General features: G+C 45.3%; 7 protein-coding genes across 8 annotated transcripts; 4 read left to right on the top strand and 3 right to left on the bottom strand.

The window, feature by feature from the left end:
- Nucleotides 1-1,680: 1,680 nt before the first annotated feature.
- On the top strand, nt 1,681-2,693 carry LOC117137933. The gene is made up of 3 exons (XM_033299686.1): nt 1,681-2,073; nt 2,134-2,277; nt 2,350-2,693. Exons 1-3 carry the CDS (start codon nt 1,950-1,952, stop codon nt 2,463-2,465), a joined length of 384 nt encoding a protein of 127 aa, XP_033155577.1. The 5' UTR covers nt 1,681-1,949; the 3' UTR covers nt 2,466-2,693.
- Nucleotides 2,641-5,244, bottom strand: LOC117137934 (parkin coregulated gene protein homolog). Its single transcript, XM_033299688.1, has 5 exons — nt 4,941-5,244; nt 4,670-4,848; nt 3,198-3,369; nt 2,938-3,087; nt 2,641-2,879 (listed from the first exon to the last, which is right to left on the bottom strand). Exons 1-5 carry the CDS (start codon nt 5,203-5,205, stop codon nt 2,719-2,721), a joined length of 927 nt encoding a protein of 308 aa, XP_033155579.1. The 5' UTR covers nt 5,206-5,244; the 3' UTR covers nt 2,641-2,718.
- Nucleotides 5,245-6,291: 1,047 nt separating this feature from the next.
- On the top strand, nt 6,292-9,056 carry LOC117135424 (serine/threonine-protein kinase hippo). The gene is made up of 2 exons (XM_033295579.1): nt 6,292-7,579; nt 7,639-9,056. The coding sequence occupies exons 1-2, from the start codon at nt 6,292-6,294 to the stop codon at nt 8,355-8,357; spliced, it is 2,007 nt and encodes a 668-aa protein (XP_033151470.1). The 3' UTR covers nt 8,358-9,056.
- A 25-nt stretch (nt 9,057-9,081) lies between these two features.
- On the bottom strand, nt 9,082-10,968 carry LOC117135425 (rab proteins geranylgeranyltransferase component A). Its single transcript, XM_033295580.1, has 3 exons — nt 10,814-10,968; nt 9,662-10,747; nt 9,082-9,604 (listed from the first exon to the last, which is right to left on the bottom strand). Exons 1-3 carry the CDS (start codon nt 10,860-10,862, stop codon nt 9,204-9,206), a joined length of 1,536 nt encoding a protein of 511 aa, XP_033151471.1. The 5' UTR covers nt 10,863-10,968; the 3' UTR covers nt 9,082-9,203.
- Nucleotides 10,969-11,165: 197 nt separating this feature from the next.
- On the top strand, nt 11,166-16,024 carry LOC117135423 (WD repeat-containing protein 19). 2 transcript variants are annotated; one of them, XM_033295577.1, is made up of 9 exons: nt 11,166-11,496; nt 11,560-12,285; nt 12,354-12,969; nt 13,027-13,603; nt 13,659-13,941; nt 13,999-14,179; nt 14,243-15,326; nt 15,381-15,750; nt 15,806-16,024. In XM_033295577.1, the coding sequence occupies exons 1-9, from the start codon at nt 11,336-11,338 to the stop codon at nt 15,909-15,911; spliced, it is 4,104 nt and encodes a 1,367-aa protein (XP_033151468.1). In that variant the 5' UTR covers nt 11,166-11,335; the 3' UTR covers nt 15,912-16,024. The 2 variants fall into 2 exon arrangements, with proteins under 2 accessions (XP_033151468.1, XP_033151469.1); XM_033295578.1 differs by having other exon boundaries at nt 11,336-11,496; nt 12,357-12,969; nt 15,806-15,911.
- A 208-nt stretch (nt 16,025-16,232) lies between these two features.
- On the top strand, nt 16,233-17,578 carry LOC117136410 (tubulin-folding cofactor B). Its single transcript, XM_033297318.1, has 4 exons — nt 16,233-16,468; nt 16,521-16,892; nt 16,957-17,078; nt 17,141-17,578. Exons 1-4 carry the CDS (start codon nt 16,346-16,348, stop codon nt 17,256-17,258), a joined length of 735 nt encoding a protein of 244 aa, XP_033153209.1. The 5' UTR covers nt 16,233-16,345; the 3' UTR covers nt 17,259-17,578.
- Nucleotides 17,579-18,586: 1,008 nt separating this feature from the next.
- Nucleotides 18,587-19,624, bottom strand: LOC117136411. Its single transcript, XM_033297319.1, has one exon. It carries the CDS (start codon nt 19,601-19,603, stop codon nt 18,977-18,979), a length of 627 nt encoding a protein of 208 aa, XP_033153210.1. The 5' UTR covers nt 19,604-19,624; the 3' UTR covers nt 18,587-18,976.
- Nucleotides 19,625-19,638: the final 14 nt, after the last annotated feature.

Raw genomic sequence — 19,638 nt, 5'->3', positions numbered from 1 at the left:
GTTGCCACTTGATGAAAGAACAGTGGCACCCTTGTCAGTGCTGGAAAGTGTATTTACTTCTTTGGCGCCTTTTCAAATTCAAAATCGTCAATTAACATTTCGGTTTTTTAAACGTTCAAATTGTGCTTTGATCCGTTTTATTTACTTATACATTATTATCTTACAAGTTGAAAATATTCATTTTTTTACACTCAGTACACAATTTTTTTGTTTGATTAAAATGGATAAGCTTTTCGGTAACTTATTGTTATTTATAGCATTTTTTTTGAACAATTAATAATCAAAAGTTAAAATAACCAGAACTTGGAACAACCATATTTGTTTGCCCGAAAGCAGACCGAAACTGATAAGCGAATTATTGTTACATCAGCATTTTGCTAAAGTCATTGAGCGATTGTTGACCTAGCTCACAAAGGCCACTGCAAAAAAGGTAAAAAAAAAAGGCATCGAGGATCTTCATTATCGGCACACACGCCGAGTTCAAATCTGCGAAAAAGCTTGGCTCTACGTGATCTCAGACGCTCGTGGCTTCCATCAGTCGCCTTATCGCACAAAATTATGTTGGCCTTTTTTTGTAGTTCCCAAATTAAATGTGTTTGGAACTGTGTGAATACTGTGAGAATTTTGTACCCACTTCATAGAGCATCGGCTGTATTATCGCCATCGTGACTGGCTCTCCGCGTTGTGCAAAGATTAATTTTTTTTGTAGTAAACACTGTGCGCGTCACTGGACTAAACGATTTATTTTTAATCGTATTATTGAGACCATTTTACGAGGGTCATCTCCATGATCCCCATCGGATCGATCACCCACCTCTTTACTGGTTTCGCTAGTAGGCCGTTCTTTGTTTATACACCGATTATATTATGTTCAATACACTGGCAAAGAAAGTGAGATTGCTTCTATTTCTAGAATATTTTATATTTGACTCATTATTGTAAAAAAGTATTAATACATTGAAATCACTTTACCTAAATAAATTTAATTTTTTCAAGTACACAGTTTTTTTGTGTTTTTTTTCCATATTTCATAGAAATGAAATATGGAAACAATAAAGAAAACGTTTCTTTTTTTCAACAAAACCTTAGAAAATCCCAGAACGTGAGTAATCACAGTCAAATCAAAGGTGAAAAAGCATCAATATTGTCTGCGCCAAAACAAAAACTAAGTGAAAATTCCAGTAAACAACGTGCACTTAGGTCAGTTTTTAATAATATTTTAATCACAAATGCCTTTGCCAATATGCTAAAGTGTGTTGGCAGCCGGATTAATCTGGTTTGGAATAAAAAGTCTCCTAAGATTGTCAGCCATTTGAGTACAGGGACACTCGAGATGGGAAAGAGAACCTTTAATATTGGCTGAGGCTAGCAAAACTGGTCTATAGATCCAGGGCTCTGATAGCCATATCAGGCACTCAAATCTACTTCCCAGCCCATCGAAACCTCCCGTAGAGCTTGGAAACAAATAGACTTTTGTGTGTGGAAGTGACAAAAAGGCAAAACCAAAACAATGACAACTGCAGCTGATAAGTGGCACAAAATGGCGATCACTTGCCGGCTTTATAATCGCGCTATCAAGGCAGCCTGATCTCCTGTCTCCCGCTTATCACTTGGCAGCTCCGAACCGAGCCGATCCCCGAACACGCGGTCTATAAATTCCATTCGCAGCCAGGCGACGTCTTCAGTTTAAATCCGAACCCTTGTGCTGAGTGTTCATCTCCGAGTAGCAGGCATAGACAATCGCAGACAATCGAGCAAATTCCAGAAAAAAACGATAGGCATTAAATGCCAAATCCATCGTGCAAAACTAACCATTCCAATTGGCCTAATCTGATTCATAGTTGAAATTGTGCTAAAAAGAAAAACCAAAGACACTGGGACCCATTTCGATCTGAACGAAATACCCCCTATCCCAAAAACTTTTTCCGAACTTTGAGTTTTGCCTTTGAATGCTGCCGCAGCAGTGCGAAAAAATCATCAACCTCGATCAGCATTTCACCGAGTGCTGGAATACAAGCCCATTGCGAAACTTTGACTTCATCATCTCCCTACTGAGCGTTATTTCCCTGAGTGGTGGGTAGTGATTTTAGCCTGTATTTTATCAATATATAACTAACTTTTGAATCCCCTTAGTTGTTAAGATGGCCGCCATTCCACAAGGTGCATTCGCAGCCTGCAAGATCCGCGAGCAATTCAACGAACGGGAGCTGATCATCGCCCGAATGAGGTCCGCTGCCGCAGATAAGGGTTCCGTTGACAACGGGAACGCAGCAACCCGTAAGTACACATGACCACGATCTCGATCCACTGGGTCAATGGAGCTCTTACCCATCAATTTTGCACTTCCAGAGCGCGAGTACTCGCCCAACAAGTACAACGACAAGCTGATGAACTCCATCTGGGGATTGTACAATCGCTATTCCCCCCACAATGTGAAGAAGAACGAGTACGCTCCCACCAAGTGAAGACCTAAAGGGGGGCCACGTTGGCTTCCAGCTGACGTGCCCCAAACACGACTAACATCCCCACCAGGATGTTGGTCAAAAGCACTTATTTTTATATATATATATATACTCACAACTATAATCTCAAGCATATATCGATTTAAACACACATCACTTTGGTAACAAATATCTATTTAATGCTGTAATGTTTTGTAAAATTCAATAAATACTTATGATATTGTATGTAAAGGGACAAGACCATGAAGCGTAGTTTTCAATTTAAGTAGCAGGACTCGTAGGTCGGCACCATGTACTTAATGTTGATGAAGGCATCCTCGCCGCCATGCAGTTCCAGCACCTGCAGCGTCTCATCGATCAGATCCCCCAGATTCAGGTTGTTCTTCTGGGCGTAGTCGATCTCATCGCCGCAGTTTACTATTCAGCACAGAATATTCCCTTAAATGGAAGTTATCTAGTTCAGTGGAATACCTACAGTTTTTCACCTTAAACGCATTGAACATGGGCAGCAACTGGCGGTAGAAGGGCACCAGGGCGGGTCCCACCAAATCCGAGGACATGACCAGCTGTTGGATTATCTTCAATGTCGTGCACATTACCTCCAGGTTTCGTGTGCTCAATGCGTCTGCAAATGGGGGCGTATTTGGATTTGGTTTTGTGCTCGCATTGGCAAGGTGCAAATTAGACCGAAAAACTTCGAGGCATTTGCGTGCCAGCCAATGCCCTGGTACTCACTCTTCAGCGGCAATATTAATTGCGGTATCACCGGGTGTATCTTCTCGCCCCCGGCCAACAGGAGATCCGTGACCCCCTGGCGGGCATAGGTCTTGTAGGGATGTTTCGTCTCCGCCAGTCCGTCGAAGAAGAGCGGCAGATAGAGGCTGTAGTCCAGCTTCTCAATGTCCACCTGGGGGAGATGGGGAAGAGGCGACACCGTGGGCGGGTCAAAGGTGAATAGAGCGCTCCAAGTTCGAAATTCGTTCGTGTACCGGCGGTGGCGCAAGTTTCGCAAGTGTACATTTGCACGCCATGCCGGTTAGGCCCTAGCTGATTTCCATTAAGATGCTCTTTGTTTGCTTACGTTGACAGTGGAAAATTTTTAGAACACATCGAGAAATGGGTCTGTGTACCTGTACCTGCCTATAGACCTTGCAGTGCTAAGTCTAGACTAATCTTTGTCCGAGAGTCTGGTTTGATTATAGTTACCAGCTTAGCTCAGTTGATTTGAGCTAACAAAGGGTTATAATACAACTCATTATCTTTACCTGATTGTGGGCATATATAAATGACTCAGAATATGAATTTTACTTTGATTTGAAGAAGACAGCAACTTTATACTTAAGTCAGAGGCGACATCGCTGCGTGAGTCCCACATATGGGGTTCCCCAACTTCGACCTTCGACCCCGTGACGCAAATCAGGCTGTGTCACTCACATATCATTCTGCTGTCACGACGGCATTTCGGCCTAGATAAACAAACGCACCACCCAAATGACATACGCCGCATATGTGGACTCCACATGGAATAAGATGGAGTGCCATCCAAGGTCTGTGACATTGAACCAGTCAAAAAGGGTCACACACACCCATGTGAGGTGGGTGGGATTTGGGGGACCCATGACTTTCCGATTGCAGCGGAGTTCCATGGTAAAAATTGACTGACAGTTAGACGGTGCGACGTTTTGAATGTCAGTAGTCGCATTCTGGCCGGAATCGCTTGCCCGTCAGCCGTGGAGCTCTACTAACTCCGGAAATAGACAATGGCATATTATTTACTCGGTTTTTGCTTTCAGCTGCAACACTTGAAATAATTGGACACGCAGGTGTACGAAACTCGAGCTAAATTCAAATATGGGCTTTGTCTATGGGTCACCGAGTGGTAAGGTTACCCCTTTCTAGTGACAGTCGTGCAATTTCTTTTGATTTTGATTTGCATTGACTTACATGTGCATAGATGAAGTTTAAGTTTGCCGACAGACATATGGAAAATTCTAGCTATTGTTACAAAAATAAATCATTACCCGATTGTAAGGTCTTAAAAAGGATTAAGTTAAGCTGTAGTTAACCTATCTAAATTTTTAAGAGCTACTACTCAATTTCATTTCGAACTTTATAAAATATTCCCATATACATAGTATAATTAACAAATCAACTAGCAACGAACCCAATGGAATTTAGTGCATTACCAAATAATTTCCCCCACTCACCGTCCATCCGATTTTGTCGCCCCCGCAGAGGTACTCCATCTTAATGGGCAGGTCACCGCGATCGAAGTACATTCGAAAGAGTGTTCCTCGTCCCGGATCATTAGCCCCACCGGCGGAGCAGCCATTAAGACCCATGCCCAAGTTGAAGGTGGACATGGACTTTTGCTGGCGCCTCAGAACTGAAAATCAGTACAAATGCAAATGGGGCAGGAATGTCATTAAGGAAACAAATACCGATGGGCGAAACACCCAAATAAACAAACTAACGCACTTTTCGGATTGGGCACCCGACTCCTGGCACTGGCTGTCTTGGGGGCGGTTTCGTGGATGGGTCCGTTGATGACGACCGTGTTCTTCTGCTGCGACTGAATGGAGAAGGGTGGAACGTAGCGCGGACGCGACGAGACCGCTGCTCCATGGATGCCGCTAAGTGGACGCAGTTGCGCCGGATTGGCGGACTTTGAGCGCGTCGGCCTGTGGTAGTCGTGCGTGGGACGCCTTGCCGTCGCGGTGCGTGCCGTTTGGGCCATGGCCATTTCCGGTTGATGCGACGATGTGCAGCCACGTAGTGTAAACAGCGAACTGCCGAGCGAAGGAATTTCTGTAGCCAGGCTGGCACTCCTGGTGTTGGCGTTGCTTTTGCTGTTGCTGTTGGGTGTCGTGTCGTTTCTATGGAGCACGTTGCTAAGGCCTGGGGCGGCTTAGTGACCGATAAGCCAGCAGTTGGAGCTAAAGCCGCTTGCTCGCGTTCGCTGCGGTGCTCTCTTCCAGTCGCATATGTTACAATGGCAAGCCGGTTAGCCTTATAGGCGCCAGTTATGTTGTTATTATCATTCGACTGTGCACTAACCAAAGTCCCCGAGTGCACATGGATTTCCCAAGCAGTTTTATTTGGGCATTTCAGGTCAGCGAACTCATCGGAATGGAGGGGATCAGGGTTTTCTGGGGGCGCAACCGCAGATTAACAACGACAAATTGGCACAGCTCATGTCAATCATGCCAGAAAACTGGGTATTATTTTATTTGATTGAGTGATTACTATAAAACAAATAAAGAAGTATCGACCCATAAAAGCTATTTAATTTTATATTCAGAATTAATAAATATTAAAACGTATATAAAGTATAACAAATTACCTATATACCTTTACCTAAATTATAAATATTATATGTTAATCAGAATTTATTAAAGCTTTTTAATCAACCCTGGCATCTTCATAATTATTATCAATTGCCAAGAGAAAAACGTAGAAAAAGAATTATAGAATCTCAAACTTAGATTTCAAAAATGAGGTAAGCATGGGTGAGTTTTAAATTAAATCTTAACCCCATAATTTTGAGCCAATAAAATACGTTTTAGGAAGCGCGCCAAGAAAACTTATCGATAAATCGCTAATTCTGCTATGCAGCACTGGCGCTTTGTTTACATTCTGCAGAGTTCGGCGTTTGTCTGGCAACGCCGCACCTGCTCTGTGCGGGTGGCGTGTTGCAAAGTGCGAGAGCCCTGAGAAGTACCAGTGTTGGCTAGCGATCGGGTGCGAATAAAGAACAAAAGTGTGATATGTCGCTGTGAATAGCCAATTATCTCTGTTTTCTCGTGCTAAATCAGAAAATTGTTTCAAAATGTCTGAGCCAGAGGTGACCAGCGTTGTAGATATGAAATCGCCCAACATATCCTCCTCCTGCTCCTTCTTCAAGCTGAAGAAGCTGTCGGAGGAGTCGCTTCTGCAGCCGCCTGAAAAGGTCTTCGACATTATGTACAAGCTGGGCGAGGGCAGCTATGGATCGGTCTACAAGGCAGTTCACAAGGAAAGCAGCTCCATTGTGGCCATCAAGCTGGTGCCGGTGGAGTCCGACCTGCACGAGATCATTAAGGAGATATCCATTATGCAACAGTGCGACTCGCCGTATGTGGTTCGCTATTACGGCTCCTACTTCAAGCAGTATGACCTGTGGATCTGCATGGAGTACTGTGGCGCCGGCAGCGTCTCCGACATTATGCGTCTGCGCAAGAAGACGCTGACGGAGGATGAGATAGCCACTGTTCTCTCGGACACACTGCAGGGCTTGGTCTATCTGCATCTGCGTCGCAAGATCCATCGTGACATCAAGGCGGCCAACATCCTGCTCAATACCGAAGGCTATGCAAAGTTGGCCGATTTCGGAGTCGCCGGTCAGCTCACGGACACAATGGCCAAGAGAAACACTGTGATCGGAACGCCCTTCTGGATGGCCCCCGAGGTTATTGAGGAGATTGGCTACGACTGTGTGGCAGACATATGGTCATTGGGCATCACCGCCCTGGAAATGGCCGAGGGAAAGCCCCCATACGGTGAAATCCATCCCATGCGAGCCATCTTTATGATTCCGCAAAAACCACCACCATCGTTCCGGGAACCTGATCGCTGGAGCACAGAGTTCATTGACTTCGTGAGCAAGTGCCTGGTAAAGGAGCCAGACGACCGGGCAACGGCCACTGAACTGCTGGAGCACGAGTTCATACGCAACGCCAAGCACCGATCGATCCTAAAGCCCATGCTCGAGGAGACCTGTGCCATCCGAGAACAACAACGCGCCAATCGCAGTTTTGGGGGCGCCCTGGCTGCTAGTCAGGCGAAGAGCTTAGCCACCCAGGAAAACGGAATGCAACAACACATGATGGACAACGCGTTCATGGAGGATCCGGGTACTCTGGTGCCGGAGAAGTTCGGCGAATACCAACAGAGCTCTGCCTCAGATGCCACCATGATAGCGCATGCAGAGCAAGGCGCGGATGAGGGCACTTTGGGGCCGGGTGGGCTAAGGAACCTGTCCAAGGCAGCTGCTCCTGCAGCGACCTCCTCGACAGCATCTCCTCTGGACATGCCGGCAGTTGACAGCGGCACAATGGTGGAGCTGGAGTCGAACTTGGGTATGTACATGATTTTAAAAGGGCTGGCCTGGCCATTTGTTAATGTATTGTCTGTTCAGGCACTATGGTAATCAACTCCGATTCGGACGACTCCACAACGGCCAAAAACAACGACGATCAGAAGCCGCGAAACCGCTACAGGCCGCAGTTCCTGGAGCACTTCGATCGCAAAAATGCGGGAGATGGTCGTGGCGATGAAAAACCCATAGCCACAGAGTATTCTCCGGCAGCAGCGGAGCAGCAGCAACAACAACAGCAGCAGCAGCAACAACAGCAGGAGGAACAGCATCTGGCCAGCGGGGCCAACGATTTGAACAACTGGGAGCACAACATGGAAATGCAGTTCCAGCAGATCTCCGCCATTAATCAGTATGGTCTGCAGCAGCACCAGCAGCAGCAGCAAGTTCTGATGGCTTATCCCCTGATGAACGAACAACTCATCGCGCTCAACAATCAACCGAATCTGCTGCTCAGCAACGCTGCGCCAATGGGCCAGCAGGGAATACCGGCAGCGGCTCCAGCTCAACCGCCGCCCGCATATCAGAATCAGCATATGCATACGCAATCGCACGCCTACGTTGAGGGTGAGTTTGAGTTCCTCAAGTTCCTTACCTTCGACGATCTGAACCAGCGGCTGTGCAACATCGATCACGAGATGGAGTTGGAGATCGAACAGCTAAACAAGAAATACAATGCCAAGCGACAGCCAATTGTTGACGCCATGAATGCGAAGCGCAAACGCCAGCAGAATATCAATAATAATCTGATTAAGATATAGGTAAAGCAACTCACAATTTCGCAAGACAACTGATTATGAAATCTTAACTCACTCAATTGCCTCTACATTGGGTTAAATTTGCAGATGAATACTGAATCTTACAGACCCATCATGAATCTTACAGACCCATCATGAATCTTACAGACCCATCATCTGTATCCTCTAGAAATTATTCGTGCATTGTGCAAATTCAACCTGGTGGAAGGGTCTAAAATCAATCACAAGAAATGAAAACACAAAAGCTTTATTGTAAAATGCAGTGAAAACAGAAAAGAAGAGTCATCGGCAGTATCTTCCAGCACGAAAACATATTTTCTGTTAGTTTTCATCACATTTATGTTTGGTTTCTTATATCCTCCTAGCTTCCAATGATCTGTCTTTTAATATAAATAGGTATGCTCGAATAAAATTTATCTTGCGTTTCTTGTAGCTGCACGTATTGTGAACTGCCCAGGCCTTATCATAATTTAATAAGACTTATAATATTCGTTCTTCCTTGGTAACTATTAACCTTAATCTCTAAAACACTTATTTTCTGTCTTCGTGCGATAAAAACATTAACCCGTCAAGCAATACTTATAAAGGAGAAACATTTTTATACGCATTGGAATGCATATTTTTCGAACATATATTTATCAAAGCAAAATGCACAGAAACACTCACATTTAAACATTTATATATACCTAGTTCTTTTAGAAATTATAAATAATTTACATAATAAATATATAGGAATATATGAATCAAAAATTGCATTTAATATTTTACTTGACGAAAGATACTTAAGAAAATAGTTTAATATTTAATGATATATGTATGTAGACCAACCTCCTTTTTATTTAATTATGTCTACTCTTGTATATCCATTTCCTGAGTTGCCTGCTGCATGTCGTGCAGTTGTGCCCGCAAATCTTCAGGCAAACTGTGCTCGTTCAAGGCACTAGGGTCTTCACCATCCACGACAATCTCCTCTGGATCTGGGGCTCGTGGCAAAAAGTCCGCCTCTGGGAACAATTTGCCAAATATGTCGCGAGCATTGGCAATGGCCGCGTCATAATCCAGCTCGTAGGTAGGTGGATCGGTGTAGTAAATGTGCTCGGCAGCGGGACTTTTACTAGTCTGGGCAGCGATTGTGAAGTATGAGCTAAATATTATTTGTGGGTCTGATTGATCGAAGAGTTGGCTAGTGAAAACAGCTAGATCAGACGCTGGATCCTGGCTTAAAGCTGGCGTGGTCAGATGGAAGATATCTGTAAAAATTCATATATTTAAAAGGAATATTTCACATATTTTTTTTAAGTTCTTACATAAACCATCGGGACAGGCTCCTGTGTAGTGCGACAGTTGCATTAGGAAGGCTTCCCGTCCACCTTCATCGTCTAGTAGTCGGAGAAGATTTACACCGCCACCTCCCTTGTTCAGCTCCTCATTGCCCAGGGGACTGGACGATATGAACAAGCCGCGTGAGATGTGCGGCTTCAACTCGATGCCCTTTGAAACTGGTGGATAGCCGGGGGCAGATACCACATTCTTGGCACGCAAAGTTTTCCCTGCGCTGCTCAGCAGGAATTCATTCGAATTGAAATCTAAGGCAATGTCGTCAACGGCTCGTTTTAGGCAGTAAATGCCTCCATAAACAGCGCACAAACGACAGAAGCACTGCGGCAGTTCCCCACAGCCATACATGGGAAAGAGAAAGGGTGTGTTGCCATAGCGGCCCAGACTGCCCAGAAATCGTTGTGTGCGCTGCATACCCTCCTCGAAGCTGGTGCTGGGGCCACACATGGCAATGGCCTGCATCACGCACGACGATATCTTTTCGGTCACCCGCTGAGCCTGCAAATATTCCAGAAACGTTCGTCCCCGGAATTCCAACGAATCCTCGTTGCACTTGTCCTCTCCGTAATCGTTGCAGGCGGTGAGAAATTTCATCAGCAAGCGCTTTTCCACGATGGTCAGAGTTTTGGTGTTGAAGACATCGCTACGGGAGCAGGGCACGGACACAATTTCACCATTGTGGCGCATGCACACATGGTCCACGGCTCGGAATTCAGCATAGCGGCAGATGTTGGACTTGATAAGCAACTGCACCAGTTCCCCGGCTGCGTACAGAATGCGCGGGCAGAGATCTAGGCTGAAGCGTCGCGACTTGGCCAGCACTGAGTCCCTATTCCAGGATTGTGCATCTGTTTCTGATTCTTTTTCAGTGGTATGCCAGGTGTACCTTGCATTTCGCAATGCGGAATGGGTCTCGACTTCCTGGTCCAAGCGGGCACATAGGGCGTCCATGGTGAAGGAGCTCCATACATCCCCGTAGTACTCATTACTATCCAGGTGGAGCACCGATTTGCCCACCCTGCTGCCCGCAGCGGCGATGCAGGACTCGGTGAAGCCTGAAAAGGGCGTCCCTCGAATGACTCATCTGTGGTTGAAACTTGTTTTCATATCTTCTTAATTACCTGTGCCTATGACGACCAGGTCAAACTGCTCCGGCAGGTCATCCAACATGTTTTAAGCTTTATTTGCACTGATATTCAAACTATATTTACAGATAAAGTATTCCGTGAATTTATTGCGAATTTACTTAAACAGCTGTTTAGAGATGCGCAGTTAACGATGTCGTCCCCAACAAACAGCTGTTTACAGTATTGGCTAACGAAACAAAGCGTTTAAAAATTGTTTTAAATTTAAAATATAATTAAACCTTTGTAAATAATGCAGTTTAACATTGCATTACAACTTTTTAAGCATTTATATATATTAAAAATTGTCTAATTCAAAAGTTATCGCAGGCGATACTGAAAATACTGAATTTCCCATTAACCAAATCAACAGGTGCAATAAGAATGCACACGTACAGGTGGGAGTTGTGCTTGTAGTTGTAGTCGCCGCTACCATGGAAACGGAAAATTCGTAAACAAAAGCCGGAAAATTAAAAATTGCAGAATGTACGCTGCCGAAACACAGAAAAAAAGCCAATAATGTCCTTTGAAAAGATCCTTTACAAATATGAGGAACCACACGGGATCGGAGATGTGTACTTCATTTGGCAGAAGGCTTTGCTGGCCACAACTGGAACCGATGGATCGGTGGCCCTGTACAATCGGCAGGGCCAACTGGTGCAGCGCATCATACTTTCTGGGTGAGCTATGCTCAATACCAATGTAATAATGAATAATGACCAGTTATGGAATCTCTTTTCCAGGCTGTGTTCAGGATTCGCCTGGGACCAAGAGGGTGACCTGCTGGGCATCATCACCAGTGGCTCTCCAAACATAACGCTGTGGGACTATAACAGCCAGGAAAAGATCAGTGTGGAGACGGGTCTTCGAGATCCGCTCACTTGCATTCTCTGGTCCAAGCAGCAACAACTACTGGCTGTCGGCACAGGACGCGGAAATCTGGCCATCTATAACCACCGCAGCGGAAAGCGACCCACACCGGTTCTGGGCAAGCACAGCAAACGAATCACTTGCGGCGCCTGGTCCGCCCAGAATCTGTTGGCTCTCGGTTCGGAGGACAAGAGCTTCTCGTTGAGCAACGAGGATGGCGACACAGTGCGCGTGGTCCAGCTAAGAGATGCGCCCACCGACATGTACTTCGCCGAAATGGCCAACGACGAACGTATTGCGGGAGACAATGCCATTAGCATGATCATCGGCAAGCGTACTCTGTTTCTCTACTATCTGCCCGAGCCCGAGAATCCTACAGAGCTGGGCTTCCAGAGTCGCTACGGATCGCTGATGCAGCACAAGTGGTTTGGAGATGGGTATATCCTGCTGGGCTTTTCCAACGGACATGTAGTGGCCATCTCTACGCATCCCAAGGACGTCGGACAGGAACTCTGGCAGGTGAAGAACCACAAGGACAGCTTGACCGGACTGGCATACTGCCCTACGTTAGATATAGTTGCCTCCTGCGGGGATGACAGGTAAGTACTTATATTCCCTTGTGTAAAATCTGTTAAGAAACATTTGTATGTTATTCACATTTTTTAAGCAGCATTAAGATTCATTCAATAACGAATCTCCAGGAGACGGAACGTATTATTACCGTGCCAGATCATGCCGGTGTTCAGATGATCGATTGGTCGCCCGATGGCCAACTATTGGCGGTTACAACGAACCATGGTACTGTTTACATCTACGTGACCAAGCTGCCACATCTCTTTGCCGTCTCTGCACCTCGAATTGTGCTGTTGAGCAGTCTCGCCGAGGTATCCATCTATGTTTACGCACCGGACAAGACAAAGTCGCTGCCTTTCCGCTTGCCTCTGGAGGGAGAGCCCACCTTCATGGCCGTGGGGCCATACAATTTTGCTACAGGAATTGAAAAGCACGTATGGTTCTATGATCTCGGCAAGAGTTTGGGCGAGGAGCCTCGTCCACTAAGCGAACGCGATTTTCCGCGCAGCGTGGAGAGCATGAAACTGAATGCGGACTACTGTGCCGCTCTATGTCCACCACAGCTTATACTTCAGGCCATTGCCGCCGACAATCCGAACTGCAAGGACAAACTGCAGGCGGTTTTTCCAACAGCTCTGCCCAATATGCCCAGTGATGCGGTGATCACGTGCTTTGCACTTAGCCAGGAGCTTCTGATCTTTGCTACAGATGTGTGTAGTTTGAAAATAGGTTTGTTCTTTGCATAATAATTTATAATATAATTCCAGATTGGTCACCTGGTGTTCTATTCCCTGGAAAAATGGGATAGCTGCACAATCTACAGACACAGTATGGGCATCCGGCAGCTCTTCATGGACATCGAGGGCACCAAGGTCATTTTTATAGATGATCATTCCCAGGGCTATGTTTTCCTACCCGTTGTCGAGGAGGCCCTGCTCATTCCGGACATTCCCAAGCAGTGCCTTGGCTGCCTTTGGGATCTAACGCAGCCGAATATCTTCATCAGCTACGATGCTAGAATCGTAAATACGCACGTCTTTGTGCGCCATTCTGTACAAGGGACACACACCTTGATGGTGGGTGAGTCCAAACTGAATCCGGGTCAATTTCCTCTGCTTCTCTGTGGCGGAGAAATGGCTTTGCATATAGATGGTGGCCAGTATGCCACTCAATCACTCAGTACCCACGTCGTAAATCCCAGCAACAGCCAGGCAGCCAATCTTCAGGTGCTCCTGAAGCTGAGAAACTACGATGAAGCCTACAAGCTGTGCAAGCAGATGAACCAGAGCAGCGCCTGGCGTGAATTTGGGGAGCAGGCCATTTCCGATCTAGAACCCGATATAGGTAACACTAATTTTCTTTCGTTTAGATTTGAAATTAGAACTCTATGTATTTGCAGCAATTCGAGCCTACCGTCAGCTTGGCGATGCTGCCCTGGTTAATGCTTTGGGTGAACTGCGCTACGTGGAGGATCTGGACATGCTTATCGGCTGCTGTTGTACACTCTTGGCCCAGTACGACCAGGCCAAAGAGCACATGCTAAAAGGAGTATATACAAGAGCAGCTCTGGACCTCTGTCGAGATCTTCTGCAATGGGACCAGGCGCTGCTTTTGGCCCACAAAAACGATCCGCAAGAGGTGCCCTATATAGCCAGGGAATACGCCCAACAATTGGAGTTCAAGTAAGGCATCGAATACTGTACCAGTAGTATTTAAATATTTTCCTTACTGTTTTGCAGTGGAAACTATACTGATGCTCTATACCACTACGAGAAAGGGTACAAGGAGGACTTAATCAACAGCAAGGAGACTGAAACGGATGCTTTGATGGACAGTTCTCCCGAATACGAGGAGCATGTCCGTCTCTGCAAAATGGGTATTGCAAGAACTTCTATCAGAGCGGGAGACTTCAGACGTGGGGTAAACCAATATCTGATCTTCAACTAAGATAAAGATTTATAAAAACCTTTCCTTATGTTAAAGATTCAATATGCTGTGGAGCTGGAGGATCAGCAGCTTTTGTTTGATTGCGCGGAACTGTTGGCCACAGTGGGACATCTAACCGAGGCAGCGGGATTGTATGAGCGTGGTGGTTTCTATGACGAGGCCTGTGGCCACTATATTGCACTTAAGATGTGGAACAAGGCCAATAATATTCTACCCAAGGTGAAAAGTACCAAACTTCATGCCGCGTATGCCAAGGCAAAAGAGAACGATGGACACTATGAGGAAGCAATACGAAGCTATCGTATTGCGGGTGACTTGGATGCCTGTGTTAGGATCTACTTGGACCACCTGTGCGATCCGCATGCAGCCTCTGAAATTGTTTTAGAGTCGCGATCCATGGACTCAGCAAAGCTGCTGGCCAAGTTCTACCAGAAGATTGGCGATGTTGAGCAGGCCCTCCAGTTCCTCGTCATATGCGGCTGCGTGGAGGAGGCTTTCGCCCTTGCCCAGCGACATAACAAGTTGAGGCGACACGGAGAGCTCTTGGAGCGATACGAAAATGCCAAATCCTCCGATTATCTGGCACTGGCACACTATTTTGAGGGTGAAAAGTATACTCTGCTGGCGGGCAAGTATTACTTTCTGGCAAGGGAATTTACCAAAGCCCTGAGGTTTCTCCTAAAAGCATCCGCTTTCAACAACGAGGAGCAGGTCTCGCTATCGCTGGCCATTGACTGTGTGGCCACCTCGAACAATGAACAATTGGCCTCTCAGCTAATAGAGTTTCTGTTGGGCGAAGTGGATGGCGTACCAAAAGACCCACGCTATCTCTTCCGTTTGTACATGGCGAGGAAGCACTACAAGGATGCCGCCAAGACGGCGGTTATTATCGCCAATCAGGAACAGATCGCTGGAAATTACAAATCGGCAAGGGATCTGTTGTACTCCATGTATCAGGAACTGCGTCGGAATAATCTCTCCGTTACGGCTGAGATGAGGCATCAGTTTATTTTACTACATCGCTACACATTGGTGCGAATCCACGTCAAACTGGGCAATCATTTACTGGCCGCCAAGCTGCTTGTTCAAGTAGCCGCCTGCATATCCCAGTTTCCCGAACGTAAGAACTTTCTTATTCTTATTTGAAGATATTTACAACCATGTTTTTATTCAGATATCATTCCCATTCTCACCTCCACGGTAATTGAATGTCATCGAGCTGGTCTAAAGAAGTCGGCGTTTACCTACGCCTCCACTTTGATGCGTCCGGATTATCGGAATCAATTGGATCCCCGGTATGCGAAGAAGATCGAGTCGATTGTCCGCAAGGCTCCCAAGGGTATTAAGCAGTTGCGGGACGAGATCGATGACGAAACCATGGAGTGTCCCATTTGCGACTCGAACCTGGCCAATATGGAGGTGACCTGCTACAGCTGCAAGACCACACTGCCCATCTGCATTGCCACTGGGCAGCACATCATCAAGCAACTGATGACCTCATGTCCACAGTGCGACTTTCTTTGCTTTCGCGCAGAGATGGAGAAGTAAGCGTACGAACTTGGCCTTTCTAAATTTGACTTAATTGTATCCAATTTACAGTATTCTGTCGGAGAATGGAGAGTGTCCCATGTGTGGCGAGAACGTGGCCCCGGAGCAGCTCCTGGATGTGGAGGACATCAGGCCATACATTCTGGCCGCCTCTTAAGATTGAATCATTTAAGGACTGAAGCAAACGAATAGACTGCACATCACAATCACAACACCAAAAATATATTATTATAAGCTGCAATGCACAAAATACACTTCATATATCACTAATGTTCTGGTCATTTTTCTGTTTTATAAAGGGTTTTACAATGAATCGTGGGTTATTATTATTATGTATATGTTCTATACATATCAGTATATTATTTAATTATATTTTTGAATGTTCAAAAATTGTTACAACGGCATGTGTGGTATTTTTAGTATTTTCTTTTAAGCTGCAGAGAACGCTTTAGTGCTTTTTTTGATTACTACCGACATGGTTATTGTTAGTCACTTCCCCAATCAATACAGCCGCATACCACCCGGTTTTTCTGGAAAAGTTTACAAAACAATTTGTCCATATATATCACAACTGTACACACGGAAAGCAAGATGTCGACTATAATTGAAACCGGCAAGTCAGATTTCATCAAGGTGAATGTTTCCAACTCGCACAATGATGCAGTCGCCTTCGAGGTCAAGTTAGCCAAGGATCTAACAGTTGCCCAGCTCAAGGTCTGTCTTGTAAAGGATCAATAGGATGCATATACTGATGTTCCATTTTCAGAGCAAACTGGAGATACTGACGGGCGGATGTGCCGGCACCATGAAGGTGCAGGTCTTCAAGGGGGATACCTGCGTGTCCACAATGGACAACAATGACGCCCAACTGGGTTACTATGCCAACAGTGATGGACTCCGCCTGCATGTCGTCGATAGTTTTGCTACCTTCTCGTTTGACAGTGCTCCCGTCGAGAAATTCGAACTGTCCAAAGATCAGTACGAACAGCGAACCGATTCTGTGCGCAACTACCTCAAGATGAATCGCATGGGCAAGTACAACGATGAGGAGATGCAACAGGCGGAGGAGAAGAAGCGCCTTCAGGCGGAGGAGATCCAAAAACGGGCGGAACTTTGTGTACTAGGTGGCAGATGTGAGGTAAAGTAATCAACTAAATCCATCGTTGCAAAACGATTTCATCAAAGAATTTGTTTTCTGCCAGGTTACGGTTCCAGGTAATCCAACACGACGAGGAACGATCCGATACAATGGTCCGCTTGAAGGGAAAAGTGGTCACTTCATTGGAGTGGAATACGACGAACCACTGGGGAAAAACAATGGAAGGTAACTTATTACAAACTAAGCGATTCCACATTTCACAAATATCATTTCTGGTTCCATTGCAGTTTTGGTGGAAAGGCCTACTTTACGTGTGCCCCTAATTACGGCGGCTTTGTATCACCATTATCCGTTACGGTTGGTGACTTTCCGCCAGAAGACTTCAACATGGATGACGAGCTCTGAGAATACTGGGCACTCCCACACACAGGCCACACAATCTCGCATCGCACATGCCAACTTAAGCAGTAGACTTACGAACAGCTAAAACTATTTGTACACATGAAAGAACATTAAAAATTATAGTTATGCCATTTTTTATTTATTAATTAAAACATCTATGTATGTATGTATATCAGATATTCTTACAACATGATTATTCGTAAATTCTATAATCTGCTTTATCATAACTCTGATTTAATGGTGTTCTCAATCATTTTGCATTGTTTTACATTAACTCAACCGTTTGTAAATCAAAATAAATATCAGAAATAAGTATACATCTAGCTATTGTGCAATGTGGATCTGGGTGCGTCGATTTATATTACTGACCGCAGATTGCTGACAACAAAAAACAAAGAAGGGGTGAAGTTATGTGAAGTATATGGGTCTCCTTTAGTGAAGGTAGTCCGGCGATCTACTAAGGATAGCTCTCGGTGTATATGTAATAAGCTGCTTGCTTTATATATTTATGCATGTATTATATACCTATTTATGTGGGTTCATGCGCGTTCTTGCCTAGTCCTAGTAATTATTAATAAGTTTCAATTAGCTGTCATTCAACAACAAATATATAAAACGATGCATGCTTTTCTCGAAAGTTAAGAATTACAGAAATGCGTCACAATCATGATGAAGACAACTTGATGTGCAACTTTGTATATGTTTTGGTATATATATATAGACTGTTTTTTGAGCCTCCACAACTTAGATAAATGGTCGTCTTTTTCTTTTCTACATCTCACTTGAGATCGCTCCTCCCAAAGGTATGTTTTAGAAACATTCAACAATTGCATGTAGAACGGCCCTAAAAACCACTGGCTCGTCTTTTCCTCGGGGCTAAGTGAACTTGGTGGAAACTAGGTAACATTGGCCATCATTGCATCGCATTGTTACTTGTTTCGGAGTGGTGTTGTTAGTAATCCTGAAGCCTTAATAATAGTATACATACATTTGCTGTCTGTCTGTTCTATGAACTGTTCAAATTGAGGAAAATTAACAAAAATTTCATGTATAAGTACCAACTACATATTCGAGCACGGGTATAATAATTACAATAGATGTTCGGGGCGTTGCTATTGGGCACACTTCAATAGAGTAGAATGAGATATCATGAACTAATCACACCACGACACTATCGCTAAGTGCGGCCACAGACGACTTTCTTGAAAGTGCGATTTAATGAAGAAACAACCCGAGTCGGATATCTATGAGTTTGTGTTCTTTGATCGTTTGTTTGCCAAGCAAATTGATTACTGGATATCGACACATAAATGCAGTTTATAGAGCGTTGATTGGTTTCTTGTTAATATTTATTGTTACGGTTTTATTGAGTGGTGTTTCTGTTACCCTTATATTCACTTCTGTTCCATCTTGCACGCTGTGCGATGACATATATTGCTGGCCCATTAACTAGGTTCCTAATAAATAACGTATGTAAATATGTGCGTATCTATGCGGGTGCTAATGCATGTCAGTGTGGATAGATAGAGGAGTTTGTCTGCTTGATTGTAATGTGTAGTAATATATCAATACGTTCGATCTACGGAGAGATGCTAACATTAATTATTTCTTGAGATTCCAGCAGGGGATTCGCCGCATTGCCTTCATATTCACTCATTCAATAGATACAAACTGCCCCACAATTAAACGTATTGCTCATGCCACGCCCTCGTTCTATTCCATTAGAGAGTTGTGGTGCGCAGCATGGCTACCTTGCCCTCCGGCTTGCTGGTTGGTCTCTCCTTATCCGTGTCCGCCACCTCCTGCTGCTCCTTATCCTTCTTCCTAATCGCACCCTTCTTGTCCGCATCATTGTGCCTTCCGGCAGTTAGTTTGCGCACAATCAGGCTCCCGGTGTGCTTGATGTTCCTCTTCAATCGATTGCCCCCACCACCGCCACCGCCATCGCCTTTGACCTTTTGCCCACTGCAGCCACTTATGCCTTTGGCTTCACTGGTTTTGCCGCCTTCAACGCCCTCGGCATCCTCTTCCATAATCGGATTTATTGGGCTAAATTCAGCGAAGAGTGGCACATCCCCGGAGTGGCCTGGCTGTGTGTCAATCACGTGTAGATCTTCAACCTCTTCGCTGGACTGCAGATTCTCCTTGGAACTGAAGGGAGAGTACATTTGGAACGCCGAAAGCAACGAGTTCGATTTTTTCTGATCCTCGCTGCCACCTGTGGAAAGCCTGCTCTTCTTACGTCGCTGGGAGCCCTGCTGGCTGGTTAGTGAGCGACATAGAAGAGAGAGCTCCGACAGCCGGGAGGTGCTGTCGTTACTAGGCCTCCGACAATTAGCAGTGGTCATGGTGTCAGATGGATCAGTGGGCCGTGAGGCGGTGG

The sequence above is a fragment of the Drosophila mauritiana genome, chromosome 2R, assembly GCF_004382145.1.
Source record: "Drosophila mauritiana strain mau12 chromosome 2R, ASM438214v1, whole genome shotgun sequence".
NCBI classification, from domain to species: Eukaryota; Metazoa; Arthropoda; class Insecta; order Diptera; family Drosophilidae; genus Drosophila; species Drosophila mauritiana.
Note: the sequence above shows the minus strand (reverse complement) of the source record. Positions and strands in the feature narration are given on the sequence as shown.